This window comes from Lissotriton vulgaris, chromosome 6, assembly GCF_964263255.1.
Source record: "Lissotriton vulgaris chromosome 6, aLisVul1.2, whole genome shotgun sequence".
In the NCBI taxonomy this organism is placed as follows: domain Eukaryota; kingdom Metazoa; phylum Chordata; class Amphibia; order Caudata; family Salamandridae; genus Lissotriton; species Lissotriton vulgaris.
The window spans coordinates 1,776,248,475-1,776,262,210 of record NC_141694.1 but is presented as its reverse complement, the minus strand read 5'-3'; the positions used below and the strand labels follow the sequence as shown (position 1 = coordinate 1,776,262,210).

The window sequence follows — 13,736 nt, the reverse complement described above, 5'->3', positions numbered from 1 at the left end:
ATTCCTGGGAAGGTCATGTGATATTCTCAGAGGGCACTACTTCGGATGTGAAGAATTCTCCATTGTGGAGAAATCTACACATGGGGACGGTGTGTCTTTCAGTGGATTTTAAACAATTTGAACAGTAATGCATGGTTGTATGTCTAAACAACTACTGCCTAAACCACGACTTCCTTAACCACGAAAGCCTAACTACGAGATATTCTTAACCACCACCTTTTTTAGCACGACTTCCTAAACCACGAAATGAAACATCTCGTGTTTGGCCGTTAGATGGCACTATTGTAATTACAATACTTCTTGCGTGAATCACTCGTAAAAAATTTTTTTTTAAAAACGGATCTAAATGTACTATGTTAGTATGCTTTGACAACGCATACCATTAGCTCTTTTCTTTTCTTTATCCTTTTTTTTGGGGGGGGAGACCCCCCACACACCCCCTAATGATCCCTTAATTCTGAGGAGTGACGTTATACAGGAGCGGAGGGGAGCGGAGAGACTTGTGGTTTAGGGAAGTCGTGCTTAAGGAAAGTCGTGGTTTTTGAAAGTCGTGGTTCCAGCTTCGTTGTTCAGGTAAGTCGTTATAAAATCATCGTTGTTAAGGATGTTTCCCGTAATGCATACAAGTCAATGTATATATATATATGGGATAAAGTTTATCCTGACATACATTACGAGGATACTGCAAGTCACAGAGAAGTTCCATGACCATATACACAAATGAGGTCGAAGATTATGGAAATCAGTTTTATTGTTCAGCAGGAGCTACATTATTCCTTACAACAAATGATCACAACATCACGCTTCCTTCAATTCACTTAATTCCTTGGTGTCTTTACACTTTCATGTACACTACAGACAAGAAAAAGCCAAGCAAAATCAGTAGTGCAAAATTAAACACATCAAAAAAGCAGTTAGCAACTTTTGCAAAAAAGATATTAACATTAGTTTAATATAAGGCAGATGAAAAACGCTGTTCCTCAGAAATCGAGGAAACATGCAAAGATTCTTCTAATGGCCGATAGCATGTAAAAAAATAAACGTATTACCACAGGTATCTCGTTTCTGCTGATAACATAACATAATGTGTATTTGTAAAGCGCACGTTCACCCACGGGTATCTTGGCTCTGAATAACACATGTTTATTGTTACCCAAATCAATGGTACTCAAAGACACAGGTATCTCTTTTCTGCTGATCACTTTTTCTTTTCAGCAAACAAAAGAAAAAGCTAGTTTTCATTTTCCTTGTTTAAACTACAGCAGTAAATATGCTCCTTGGCCTGCCTTTATACATGGTTGTTGGCTCTGGCAGAAGGCACTGAGACACCACAACCCAACTGTAATAACTTATTACAGTTGAGCAGCTATGTCATTTCTTTATTACAGGTGATTAGAGAAGTCACAAGTAACATCTATTAACCCCTTGGGCGCGGCCGCGATTCTGCGCCTGTGCGGCCCTTTTTAAGAGTGGGCGGGTTCATGACGGCCCTCAGCCGTCATCAGCACACGAGCACCGTGATGCATGACGGCTGGGGGCCGTCATCAGCATGGAAGGGGTTAAGCAAATTGGAGATGGCCTTTTACTCTGGGATTACATCTCCCATGTATTATATATGTGCATTCTCACTGTCCTGTAATATTATGAAGAGTCCACGTGCTGACATTCTGCAGGAGTAACTACCGCAGATGTGCCTTATTTCCATTTGGAGAAATCCGTTCCATTACACCTTCATTTCACAGGGTGTTCCATACTTTTCCCCACTCAAGAAACAAACTTATTCCTATCTTTTACTAAATGAATTTACGAGAGGTGGAACAAACAAAGTAAAAGGATCTGCAATATGATTGTAAAACTTAAAATGCTTTGAGTTTGTGAGAGTTCCAAACATTTTGCATGGCGGCCAACATGAAAATACACCCCAACTACTATATTTCCAAGCTGTGGTTAATCTACTCATGCAGAAAGGTTCCTCATGGAAGCAGACCTTTCCTAAGCCGTCTGTGAATTTTCCATAGTAATTACGCAAAGCCTGATCCTGTGAATCATGAAAGTAGTCCTGATTTGGTGGGCACAAGATTACATTGATGCCCACAAATATCATTGAAATGTGATCCCATGAAAGCCCAAACCAAGCATAACAGGCTCATACAAGCATGGCTGTTTCTGAGTGTGGCCCACTTCAAATCTGATGATGCCCTAATACATCTTCTATGGGAGTGGGAGGAGGTGATATTCTGGGCCCACATCCTGCAAGACTAAATTGTGCAGCAATTTACTGCATCATTTTCAGTAAAATCTCTGTTGAATTTTCTAAATCAACAACATGCCCCCTATCTAAGCAGTCGGTTCACGTTTTATGTGCCGCCCGACAGCTACGGTACTGGCCAATGCCTTGCACTGGTTCCCAGGTGTCGCCTGGCGAGAGTGTATCAGAGCAGCCTGGCTTGGAATGCCCTGCCCTTTGAGCTGCGGAACACCGGAGACCAGCGACGGCTCGTGGAGGGAGTTACGGTGGGGCAGGAGGGTGGGGAGGGGGAGGGGCAGGGTGGACGTTGCTAAAAACCGGCATATGGATAATTGCAGGTAAGTAAACAATTTAATTAATAAAACGAATTTCGTAGTGCGCCTTGCATCGCAAAATGCAATGCAGTGCGAGCTACGAAATTCGTTTTATTAATTAAATTGTTTACTTACCTGCAATTATCCATATGCCGGTTTTTAGCAACCTCCACCCTGCCCCTCCCCCTCCCCACCCTCCTGCCCCACCGTAACTCCCTCCACGAGCCGTCGCTGCCGGAGACATCAGACTGTTCAAAAAACATCTGAAAAGGCTGCCGTTTAAATAATCTTCCAGTCTGGTCTGTCCATCTCTCTCTCTTCCATTTGGCTTTCGCGCCGGGACACTTCCAAATAGCCGTGCGCGCTATAAATGGATGATAACATAACATAACATCTTGTATAGCTTGTATAGCACACATAATGAAGTGGAATTTCAAAATCATACAATACCAACTCTGCCCCCCCCCTCTCGAATCCCCCTTACTTAGTGAAGGGGGATTTCAAAAACAACCCCCCCCCCCCCTGATCCTAATGAAGGCAGTTATTCACTGTGTTGTATAAATGGTATTACTCACTTTATTATTATATTACCATGGTAACAGGGTATGAGTACAACATGCTTCACTTTAGTGCCATACTTATGACTTACCTTTAAACTTTCTTGCATCTGCTTTGGAAAGAAAAGGTCCAGACCTACATCCTTCCTACAAGCCAGAAATAATAAACGTAAGAACTAATGCCGTATCATCTATTGATGTTACAGCAACTTGAGTCAGTCCTTTGCAAACTAGAAATTCCACACAGGAAACCTGATACATGTTGTTCTCATTTCAATTACATTAGCTGATAAAATGTAATTTCTCAATAAAAGTACTTACATACAACAATCTCACCCATTATCTCTGCTGAGAAAGTGCCACTGGCTTTATAAAACAATGCATCTAAAAATGTATTAACAAATAACTACATCACTGATTAGAGAAATGCACATGGAAGTATTTCTTTTCACAGGACTAAGCTGTCTTTGAAGGATAGAAACATCCTCGACTATGACCTGATGAAATTACCATTAGAAAGACCCCAGAACATTCTGCACGTTTTTTTGCAAATAATGTGTACATGATTCTTTTTACTTCTGTGCCACGTCTTCAGGCACTCTATGATATACTGAGCCCTCTTTTACCTCCATGCAAGTGCCCAAGCTTCAAATTTCGGTGTCTTTGTATTGTTCACACCCCAAAGGAGTGAACAATATCTTGCCCAATGGATGAGCTTCATGTTTCAGACTTTGCACATAACACTGTAAAAATGTATTCTCTTCTACCCTTTAGGGTGGATAAAGAATTCTCACACAAGCAACTCTACTTTTTCAGCCTTTGGCTCAGGCCATTAACACTGGAGCAGGCCTTTAATGCCCAGTAGAGCCTGCTAAGTTGTGCTTTAAGGCTATATTAAAACATTGGAATGTTGAAACCTCCATAGAAGACAATTGAGTAGCTCCGGGCTGATAATGGCTGGGATGAGCCTTCTGCTCCAACATTAATTGTCTTTCTGTATTTCCCTTATTAATTGAGAAAATTCTACCATTGGATAGCAGAGTGTTCTAATAGCCTTATAGCCCTTCTGCCTCATTTAAACTAATTGCTTAATTAGTGAAGCTTAGGAGAGGGAGGTGATATTAGTGTGAGAAAGTGTTGTACTTTGTCCCTGGGAGGAAAGAGTAGGGAAAGGGCCAGAAATGGAGCCAACATTGTTTCCAATAGCTGATACTGCTTGAGGTATTTCCGAGAAAAACAGAAAAAAGTGATTGAGTATCAAAGGGACTAATAACATTGTTGTTGAGAAGTGCATGCAAAAAAAATAGAAAAGGGCCTAATTTAACTAGTTTCGCCATAAAAGAGGTTTGTTATTTTCTGTGATCCTTTTATTATACCAAATAGGACTATACACAAACTGCTCAAAGGAAGAGAGGTGAGCTACCAAATATGGTTTAAAAAGAGAACAGGAATGTGCTATGACTGCCGGCATCCAATACTTGGGAACGTAGGACATACGCTGTATCTTTGTATGAGAGAACATAAATATAAGAGCGAGCTCCGAGTAGAGACACAGTTTAGATTGAGAGGCAAATGAATAAAAAAACACATATAAAACCACATACTTTGTGATAATAAGAGAAATCAGGGAAGGTAAACCCTCCGAAGTATTTAGGGAATTTTAGGCGCTGTGGGGAGTTACAAGATGGTTTCCCATGCCACAAGAATCTGGATAAAACTTTATAAATGTTATTGCTAGCATCATGAGAAAAAAGTTAATGATAGGAAGTAGCATCATTTTGATTGTGTCAAGGCGACCCCACCATGACAGGTATAAGGGTGACCAGCCCTGCGTTGATTTTTTTTTATCTTTTCAAGGAGGGCTTCCATTTTAGACCTAAGTGTGTCTCTGAGATTGTTGCAATATAATAGCCCTAGGCTTTTAATCTTATCTGGATTCCATGAGAAGCCTGTCTGGCAAAAGAAGATTGAAAACTCCTTCTTACAGACCCAAATCAAAGTTGGAGCGAATATCGGAATCTGATTTGCTTTCCAGTCTGTATCATTCAGACAATATGGGGAAAAATCCATTCTACCACTCGCCATGCCAAACTCAAATACAATATTATTTCTATAAAAGCCTATAACATACACCAGTAAATTTATTTAAGGTCAAATTATTTAAGCAGTACACCTGTTGGCATTGTAATAACCCTGGAAACCTACCGTCACATGTTTTTTTTCATGTCCTAAGCTGTCTTATCTTTGGGTACAGGGTATGGACAAGAATAGGAGACGTCACTAGGGTTCAAATTTGGCCACAGAATAAAATACTTTGTAAACTAGCTGATCTGTTGCTTGCAGTTGGCTTAAAGGTAATTGCGTTTTTTGGAAATCATCAGACCCTTCAACAGTGGTGGAATATGGTGTGTCATAACCATCAATTGTATCGCTACAGCTTCCGTTCTACACTGTTAGCAGTTTAAGGTACAACACTGTGGGAACCTTTGACTTGTTATTTAACTTTACACACATGTAATACAGTTTACTTATCTTTCTGTTCCAATAAATAAGCTTAAACCACTGTTAGGCTTAACTCGTTGATTTGATCACTCTTTGTATTGGATCCTAAATTAATCCACAGGTTTTTTTTAGGAAGTTCTTACTATTATATAATCTTAAGATTGTAGCCTCTTCGCTTCTTCTCTCTCTACCCCTCTCTCTCTACCCCTCTTCTTACTTTATTTTCTCCTTAACTCTTTTCTTACAATGTTTTCTTCTCATTACATTTTATAGAGGTTAGCATATATTGTATTATTTTTCTTCTTACTGTCCTTAAGTTAGTGAATGGACTGTTTTGTTGAAGTTCATGAATTGCTAAATTGCCTCAATAAAAATACTAAACAAAAAAATACTATTGGATAAAGACCCTCTGTCTAATCATAGGTCATAACTCGGGTTCAAAACCTTTAACAACCGGCTTAGCCCTCGGCAGCAGACTATACGGCTATATAATTGGACAAGTCTCAATGTTGCATAATAAATATCTGTCATGCACAAGAAGTGGGAAATTACCAGACAAAACACATGATATTTCCTACACACCTCTCCAGCTATTAACAATGTGTGAGTCTGCATACGATACAAATGGTTTGCAATTTCTAACTGTGTTCCCAGATCTTACTGACCCTATTTTATTTGAATTTTTATGCTGTGAGGAATTGACGTTTTTTCCTAGATACATTTTGTGGTGCCGAAGTATAGTATTGAAATCCATGCATGTCATTATTCAGCTCTGTGTCTAAAAGAAACTTGATAGTTCAATAGCCACAATGACATCAATGTTTATTCTCAGTTAATGTAATTCTATATAGTGAAATGGAACAACATTAACAGAATTGCAGAGACCTGTTCCTTGACAGGAACTGTTGTAGGCTGCTGCTACTGAGAAGTGATCCATAAAATGTGAGATGGCACTTACTCCAAAAGGTCAAAGTTGGATTTCTTATCCAGTGCATTCTGTGGCATGTCTTTGTAGAACCTCCTATAGGAAGAAAAGAATACAATGAGAACATCATTATGATAAAACATTGGGATATTTACAACTGCTCAGGTGTATGTGGAATTCAAATAAGAGATTGTGATAGGGCCTGTATCAGTAGTAACCGATTCCACAGATTACTTGCTTCACAATGAAATAAGTGTGGAGAGGTCTGTGGGCGTGAATGGTTGTATGATGTTAAAACACATGCCTTTGCCATGTATGCATTTACAACACCAGAGCCTTCCCAACACATGCCTTCACCATGAATATGACTTTACCAGGCATGCTTCTAAACACAGGGTAAGTATATTTAAAGTATGTTAAACACACACACACACACACACACATACACACTTCAGTGAATTTCTAAGTTTAACATGTTTTAAATTACTAAGTATAATGTCCCTGTAACCTTCGATTTTTTAGGTGAATATCTAAAGTTTTAAAAAAAATGTTTTTCCTAACTGTAAGATGTAACCTTTGAGAGTGAGTGCATGAGTGTCTCAGTCGGTGCGTGAGGGGGTATGTAAGTAACTCAATGGGTGCATGAGTGGGTGTGTGACTGTCTGTAATGGGTCTGGCTGCATAAGTGTCTCACTGGGTGTTCGAGTGAGTGCATGAGTGTCTGAGTGGATCTGTGAGTGGGTGTGTTAGTCTGTGAGTGGGTGTGTTAGTCTCTGAGTGGGTGTGTGAGTCTCTGAGTGGGTATGTGAGTCTCTGAGTGGGTATATGAGTGTGTGCATGAGTTTCTACAAGTTGATGCATCCCCCAGGGCCCAGCCACAATACAGTAGGGGAGGGGGCCATGGCCCCCTCTCACCGGGCTGATTTTGGCCTTGAGGACCCCATCCCCTGGAGAATGGGCTTAAGTGAATGCGGGAGAGTGCTACATTGCCCACTCCAGGCAGATTCTGGCCATGTGGACCTTATACCATGGGGCCTGGCCTATTTTTCAGGGGATTTGGGGGGCGGAGGGGGGGGGGGGGCGCTGTTCAGTAGTTTTGGAGTTATTAAAGAAAAAAGATGTATTTATATCCAGAGGTACGGATCCACGGAAGCGGCAACAAGATGGATCCGGGAATCCATGTGCTTACAGCAATGCTGTGATTGGCTGGCTGAAAAGTTGGGACACGGTTCCTGGGGCTGAGAAATAAAGTCTAAATAAGATAAAGGCATCAGGATGGAGGGATGCTGACTCCATGTGACTGGTGTAGGGGTCTGTGAGGGACCTCTTATGGGCAAGAAATTGTCCAAAATGTTTTATGTATGGCATGCGAAGATCTGCTGATCCACTGCAACACCCAGTGTGTCCACCCATGTGAATCTGTAGCAGATCTGAAGGACTTAGATTCAAATTAAAAAAAAACATACACCCACTCACAGACCCACACACATACTCACACAGGAATCACACACCCACTCACATAGCCACAAACACACCAATACAGCAGCTTTCACAGCCACTCATAGATCCACACACCTACTCACACACCCATATAGCAAAACCACTCACACAGCCACTAACACTCCCATACAACGATGCACACACCACTCAAGAGTCCCATACAGCCACTTACACACCCACTCATACACCCACCCACCACACACACACACACACACACACACTTACATACCCATACAACCCCTCACACACCCAGTCAGAGACCCAGAAATTCACTCACCCACCCACACAGACACTCATACTCCTTCTCACTGACACATACAGTCACTGATACATCCACTCAGAGACCCTGAGGACTACTTACAAGCCCCCTCACAGACCCACACAGGCACTCACACACAACCATTCACACACCCACACCAATACAACCACTCACAACCCAGTAAGAGACCAAGAAAATCACTCACACACCCATCTACATACTTATACAGCTATTCACACACCCTCTTACATAACCAGAGAACGGCTCATACATCCACTCACAGACCCTCACAGGCACTCAGACACTCACACACCCACATACACACTCATAAAGTTAGAGACACGCTCACTCACAAACCCATGCAGCCACTTACACACCCAGGGGCCCGAGGGTTGGCTGCCTATGGGGGGTTGGCCACAGGACCTGGCTGCAGACCATGCTTGTGGAGACCCCCCCCCTCCCCACTGTGCATGGCCAAAGGCCGTGAGGAGCGTAGGGTTGGCCATGTGTTGAGGCAGTTGGATTAACATATGGTAATTAAATAGTACTTTACGTTAAAAAAAAAACAAAGTTTGGAAATAGCATAAAAACCTTGGAAATTCACCAAAAAAACAAGGTTACAGGGATTTTATAGTTAGGTTCATATTTTACACACATACAACCATAGAAATTCAGTAGTTATAGTTATCTCAAGAAACTATATTTCAGGCCCTGACCATGCACTGCTATATCCTCACATATTACATCAGTCATGACATCTCCCATGACATCTTTGATAACATCACTGCAACATTTGCAAGAAGAAAATGGTGTATGGCGGGCTCCCATTGTGCAGCATACGGGGATTCCGAGTTCAAGGAATTACCACCCCAGGAGGGGACCTTGCAGCTGAGGCCAGGGGGAAGGAACCACCTCTCACACTGCATACCGCCATCAGTGTCCCTCCTGCGCAGGTATGTTGTGCAGCGTGAGGGACTCCTAGTCCCAGGAATTCGTTTCCAAGGAGGCGCCCTCACAGCTGAGGCCAGGGAAAGAGCCCCCTCTCATGCTACATAGAGCCATCTGTGTTCCCACTGTTGTGCAGCATATGGGGACTTCTAGTCCCAAGAATTGCTGTGCCATGAGGATTACCCCCCTCTGGAACTACACAGTGCTATCGGCGTTGCCAGTGCACCTGATGCACGCACGAGCCGTGCCAAGCAGAACCATGGGCCCGTCCTGTGCCTGTTAGTGGCAGGAAGAGACAGGGCAGGGCCCACTCTTTTTCAACTGCCTCAGCCTTTAGATTACTTCTTTATGCACCACGTATCCAATTTGTGCATCTTCTGCTGATTTTGAAATTGCAACTATTGTTCTCTGACCAGTGTTATAACTTGGTAGCATTTATATTAGCTACAAGTGACTACTGCTTTGTAAACCTAAAAATGGGGAAATGCAAAGCACTGGATTCTAGCGAAGATCTCTCCAGTTCTAAGCAAATACAAAAGACCAGTGGGTCTAACTGTATCTTGGACGACCTGGATTCAGTTATAGAAGAGGTTGAGCCCATTTGAAGAAAAAAAAAAACACAAAGGCACCTAAGCCTGACCATAAGGCAGTGACAGCAATGTTCAAATGCAAAAGGGCAAGGGAAGGCAGCGAAAGTTCAACTGAGGGTGGTAAATCTGTACTTACTCCTGGCTCAAATGGTACTGTTGAGAACTCGGTCCCTGTTGTGTCACCTCTGACTGGAAATGCCCTTCTTTCGCCTAAAAATGTTATATTCCCTAATATCCACAGCCATAATAAAGTATGCATCTCTAGAGGAAACCTGCCTATGTCCACCTCCATCTTTGTCAAATATTGAGCAGACCGTTACACTGGCCTCTGTGCAACCCACTGATTCCTGTGATACACACTCTCTGCAGAGGGTGATGGACTAAACTCCCTGCGTCATGACTTATGCGAACTCAAACTTTTAGTCGGGAAGCTTACTTCTAGAATTGTAACCTGCCAAAGTTACAAATGTCCTAAAAGGGGAATCCCAAACACTGTATTGATGATTTTGACACAGGCAATGTCAAAATGTCTGTCCCCTCCACACAGGTAAATAAAGCGACCCCAACTGCTGCTCAATCGATTAGCCTAGATTTCTCAGAGGGGGGTAAGTTGGGTCCTACTTTACCAGTGCCCAACCCCCGTATTACTAATATTTATGAGAACAACCTTTCCAACTTGATTAACAAAAGCCCTTTATCGTGACGCCCCTCACTCACCCTCCCCCCCCCCAAGCGAGCTATTGCGTTAGCTACCCATATGTCCATTTACGCGACTGAGGTAGTTTGGCTTTACTGGGAACCCATCGACTAGATGTTGCATTATTATGAATGTTCCTCTCCCAATCCAGTGGCACCTGGTGGGATCAGTAAGGTAGTGTACATGACCCTTGTTCCCAAACTTGTCCCAATCAAGTTCGAAGATTCAGAATCACTAGTTAACAATGTTATACACTGGATCAGAACTAAGAGCAAATGCTTAACCCTAATAAGGTCCAACATCATACATGCTAAATGCTATCCACTGGGCCTGACCCAGTATGACTACATTTCTGTGCCGCTTAATAATAAGTTTATACGCTGCCCCTGAGACAGTGATGGAAGTGTGGCACCTGGATCTTGAGTCACCAGAACGGTCCGATGGGGAAGAACAAGATGTACACACCCAGGCTAATTACTAGCCCCGGGATAAACCAGACAGTGAGTTTAGCCAATTCTTCCATCATCTCCTGGAATGTGGCTGGTATAAATTCAAAACTCTGAAGCTGAATGGGGCTCTCATATAGAAAACTTTGACTTGTGTATATTCCAAGAGACGTGGTCTACTGATAAGGTGTATCTCAATGGTTTTACCACCTAAAGCATAGAGGCCATACCGCCTCAGAAATCTGGTCGTACTTCTGGGGGGTTACTGTTTTTTGTCAATTAAATCTGTGCCTTGCACCCAAACTATGCTGAAAGCTGACTCCCATGATTTAATGGGAGTTCATCTTACGTTTCCTACAGGTTTGAGTGTGGAAATTTGTAATGCTAATATAAGATCGGTACCAGCTGTTGTAGATTCGCCAATTGTAGCACAGTTGGACATTCCTATTGAATTGCAGCAGAAGCACGCAAAAATTATTGTTGCTGGTGATTTCAAATCCCGCCTTTGAGCCCTCCACTAGCATTAATACTCTGACTGGGTAGGAGGATAAACAATGGGATATCCCTAAACTAACTGGTACCCCTCTTAGGTATTTTTTTAACCTAGCTCTCCAGTTAACCTAAATTGAGGTGGGTAGGGGCCTAACAGACTATAAAGGGTGACCTCGATCTGACCCAGAGATAGCGCCGACCTTTAAGAGAGGGGCCTAGCAGAGCAACATTGATTATGTTCTTTTCGATTTGTACTTATTGCCCTAACTCGAGGATATGATTATCGACAATCACGTTCATAGTGATCATAACTCCTTGATTACTACTACTAAGGGAGTTGTCTTTGATAGACCATTTGTTCTGGATCACACACAGGTGCCTCTTCCATTGCTATCCAATAATCACAGTCGAGTCTCTTGGCCCCAAGTTGTGCTCAACTCGAATCTGATGTCTGGGATCTATCATTGGTTCACGGAACACACAGCAAATTTTGTTGAATGCCTTGAAGAGAATATTCCCATAATAGAGGTTCATGCTAAGTAAACCACATCGGTGCTCATGACGAGCTCAGCTCGTCATGAGGCACAGTGGCGCTGTGCTCATGACGAGCTCACCTGAGCCCTTCATAACGGCCGTGGAACGCCCACGCGGGGATGATTCCCTTGCTGTCCTGGGTGTTCCATTAAACGGGCGTGGTCATGACGAGCTCAGCTCGTCATGAGTACTGCGCCACCGTGCAGCATGACGAGCCAAGCTCGCCACCCCCTCCCCCCGTGTCGTGGGGAAATAAGCCCCGCAGTGAAGGGGTTAATCCCCAAGTTGCAGGAGCTTTTTTACAAAAAGGTCATACATAACCAACTCTTTTGTGTTAAAGAAGTAAAACCTTGGTTTCATTAAGAATGTGCTGAAGCCATAAGAGAACTGCAGCAAGCCATTAGATCGCTCCCACAACCAGAAATCAAAAATGCCAGACACCAGCACAAACAAATATTAGAGACGATGACTAGAGTCTCGGAAGATAAAGTGTGGCAAGACTTAGTTCATGCTGCCAGGACAAACAACAAAAAACATTCTGGCAAATTCTATATCCTAAACCACCCCAAGCCCTAAAAACACACTTACCACTCTATACCCCTACCCACCCCAAATCCTAAAAACACTGTATACCCATAGCCATATAATAACCCTAAACACCCTTACCGCCAATACCTTGACCCACCCTAAATTTTTATTATAAACATACATATAAATAAACACACATACACACAGACCTTAACCGCTTCGCCGCGGCGGCTTTTCCCGCTGTGCGCGGCATTTTTAAAAATCCCGCGTAACGTGACAAAGCCAGCTCGTCATCCGCGCAGCGCAGGTAACGCCCATGACGAGCTGGCTTTGTCATCCGCGTCGAAGGGGTTAAATACACTGCCATGCATATAAAAGCATGTGTGATAAATGCTTTACATTGTAAAGGCAATGAGGGGAAAAGGTATCATGGAAAAGCCATTGCGGGGTAAATTCTCCTTTGTGAATAATGTTTAATGCTAGTAGAATTCTCCTTTATAAGGACACCACAATCGCTGTGGGAGGGAAGGCACACGAAAATAACACGTTACGTAGGATCATACGACTGGATCAAAATGAGAAGCATTTCATGTGTTGTGGTTTTGCAGCCGATGTCTCTTTAGATAGACGTTATCTCCTACTGGTGATACAAAGTTATCCTTCAATCCTCAGGACAGTTTTTGCTTGCCAAAACCTGTAGCCCTTTATGCTTCCTCGAACGCAGTTCCCATCAAATGGAATTCTCACCCTCCAGTGGTTATGTGTGTGAAAAGTGCCCAAATTATGAAAAGTGATGGAAGACTTTTATCATTCAGTTTTGCTTGCCCATATATTCTTTTTATTTTAATTCTCGTAATTTTATTGTAGGCGTAATGCTTTAAAAAAGTTACATAGAAAGGTTTTCTTAATTATTTTTTTTACTAAAAATAGCCTCAGCGGTCATCAATTTATCAAAGTTTTAAGAGAACCAGTGACTGCAACAGGTGTATGTGTGCACGTATCTTTCTGTGGGTTAAGCACTGGAGGTCTTACAACCAATAGGCAGCGATTGGTGGTTTACCACCTGTATGCACCGCGGAGTAGACAGGATGTGCTCTGGTATACCTCACGCCTATTCGCTCTGCAAAACGTGGAAATATACTTAATCTCCTGCTATTGCTTTTGCCTTACCAGAAATCTATCTATATGTCTGTTAG

General features: G+C 42.6%; 1 protein-coding gene across 1 annotated transcript in view; it reads right to left on the bottom strand.

Annotated features, from left to right (window-relative positions):
* The window catches only part of LOC147709465 (protein-tyrosine kinase 2-beta-like), a 368,771-nt gene that overhangs the window by 41,383 nt on the left and 313,652 nt on the right, over positions 1–13,736 (bottom strand). The window contains exons 10-11 of the mRNA XM_086925999.1: positions 6,580–6,642; positions 3,212–3,266 (exon numbers count right to left, since the gene is read on the bottom strand). Coding sequence (XP_086782125.1) covers positions 3,212–3,266; positions 6,580–6,642 — 118 coding nt within the window. The remainder of the gene's footprint in view (positions 1–3,211; positions 3,267–6,579; positions 6,643–13,736) is intronic.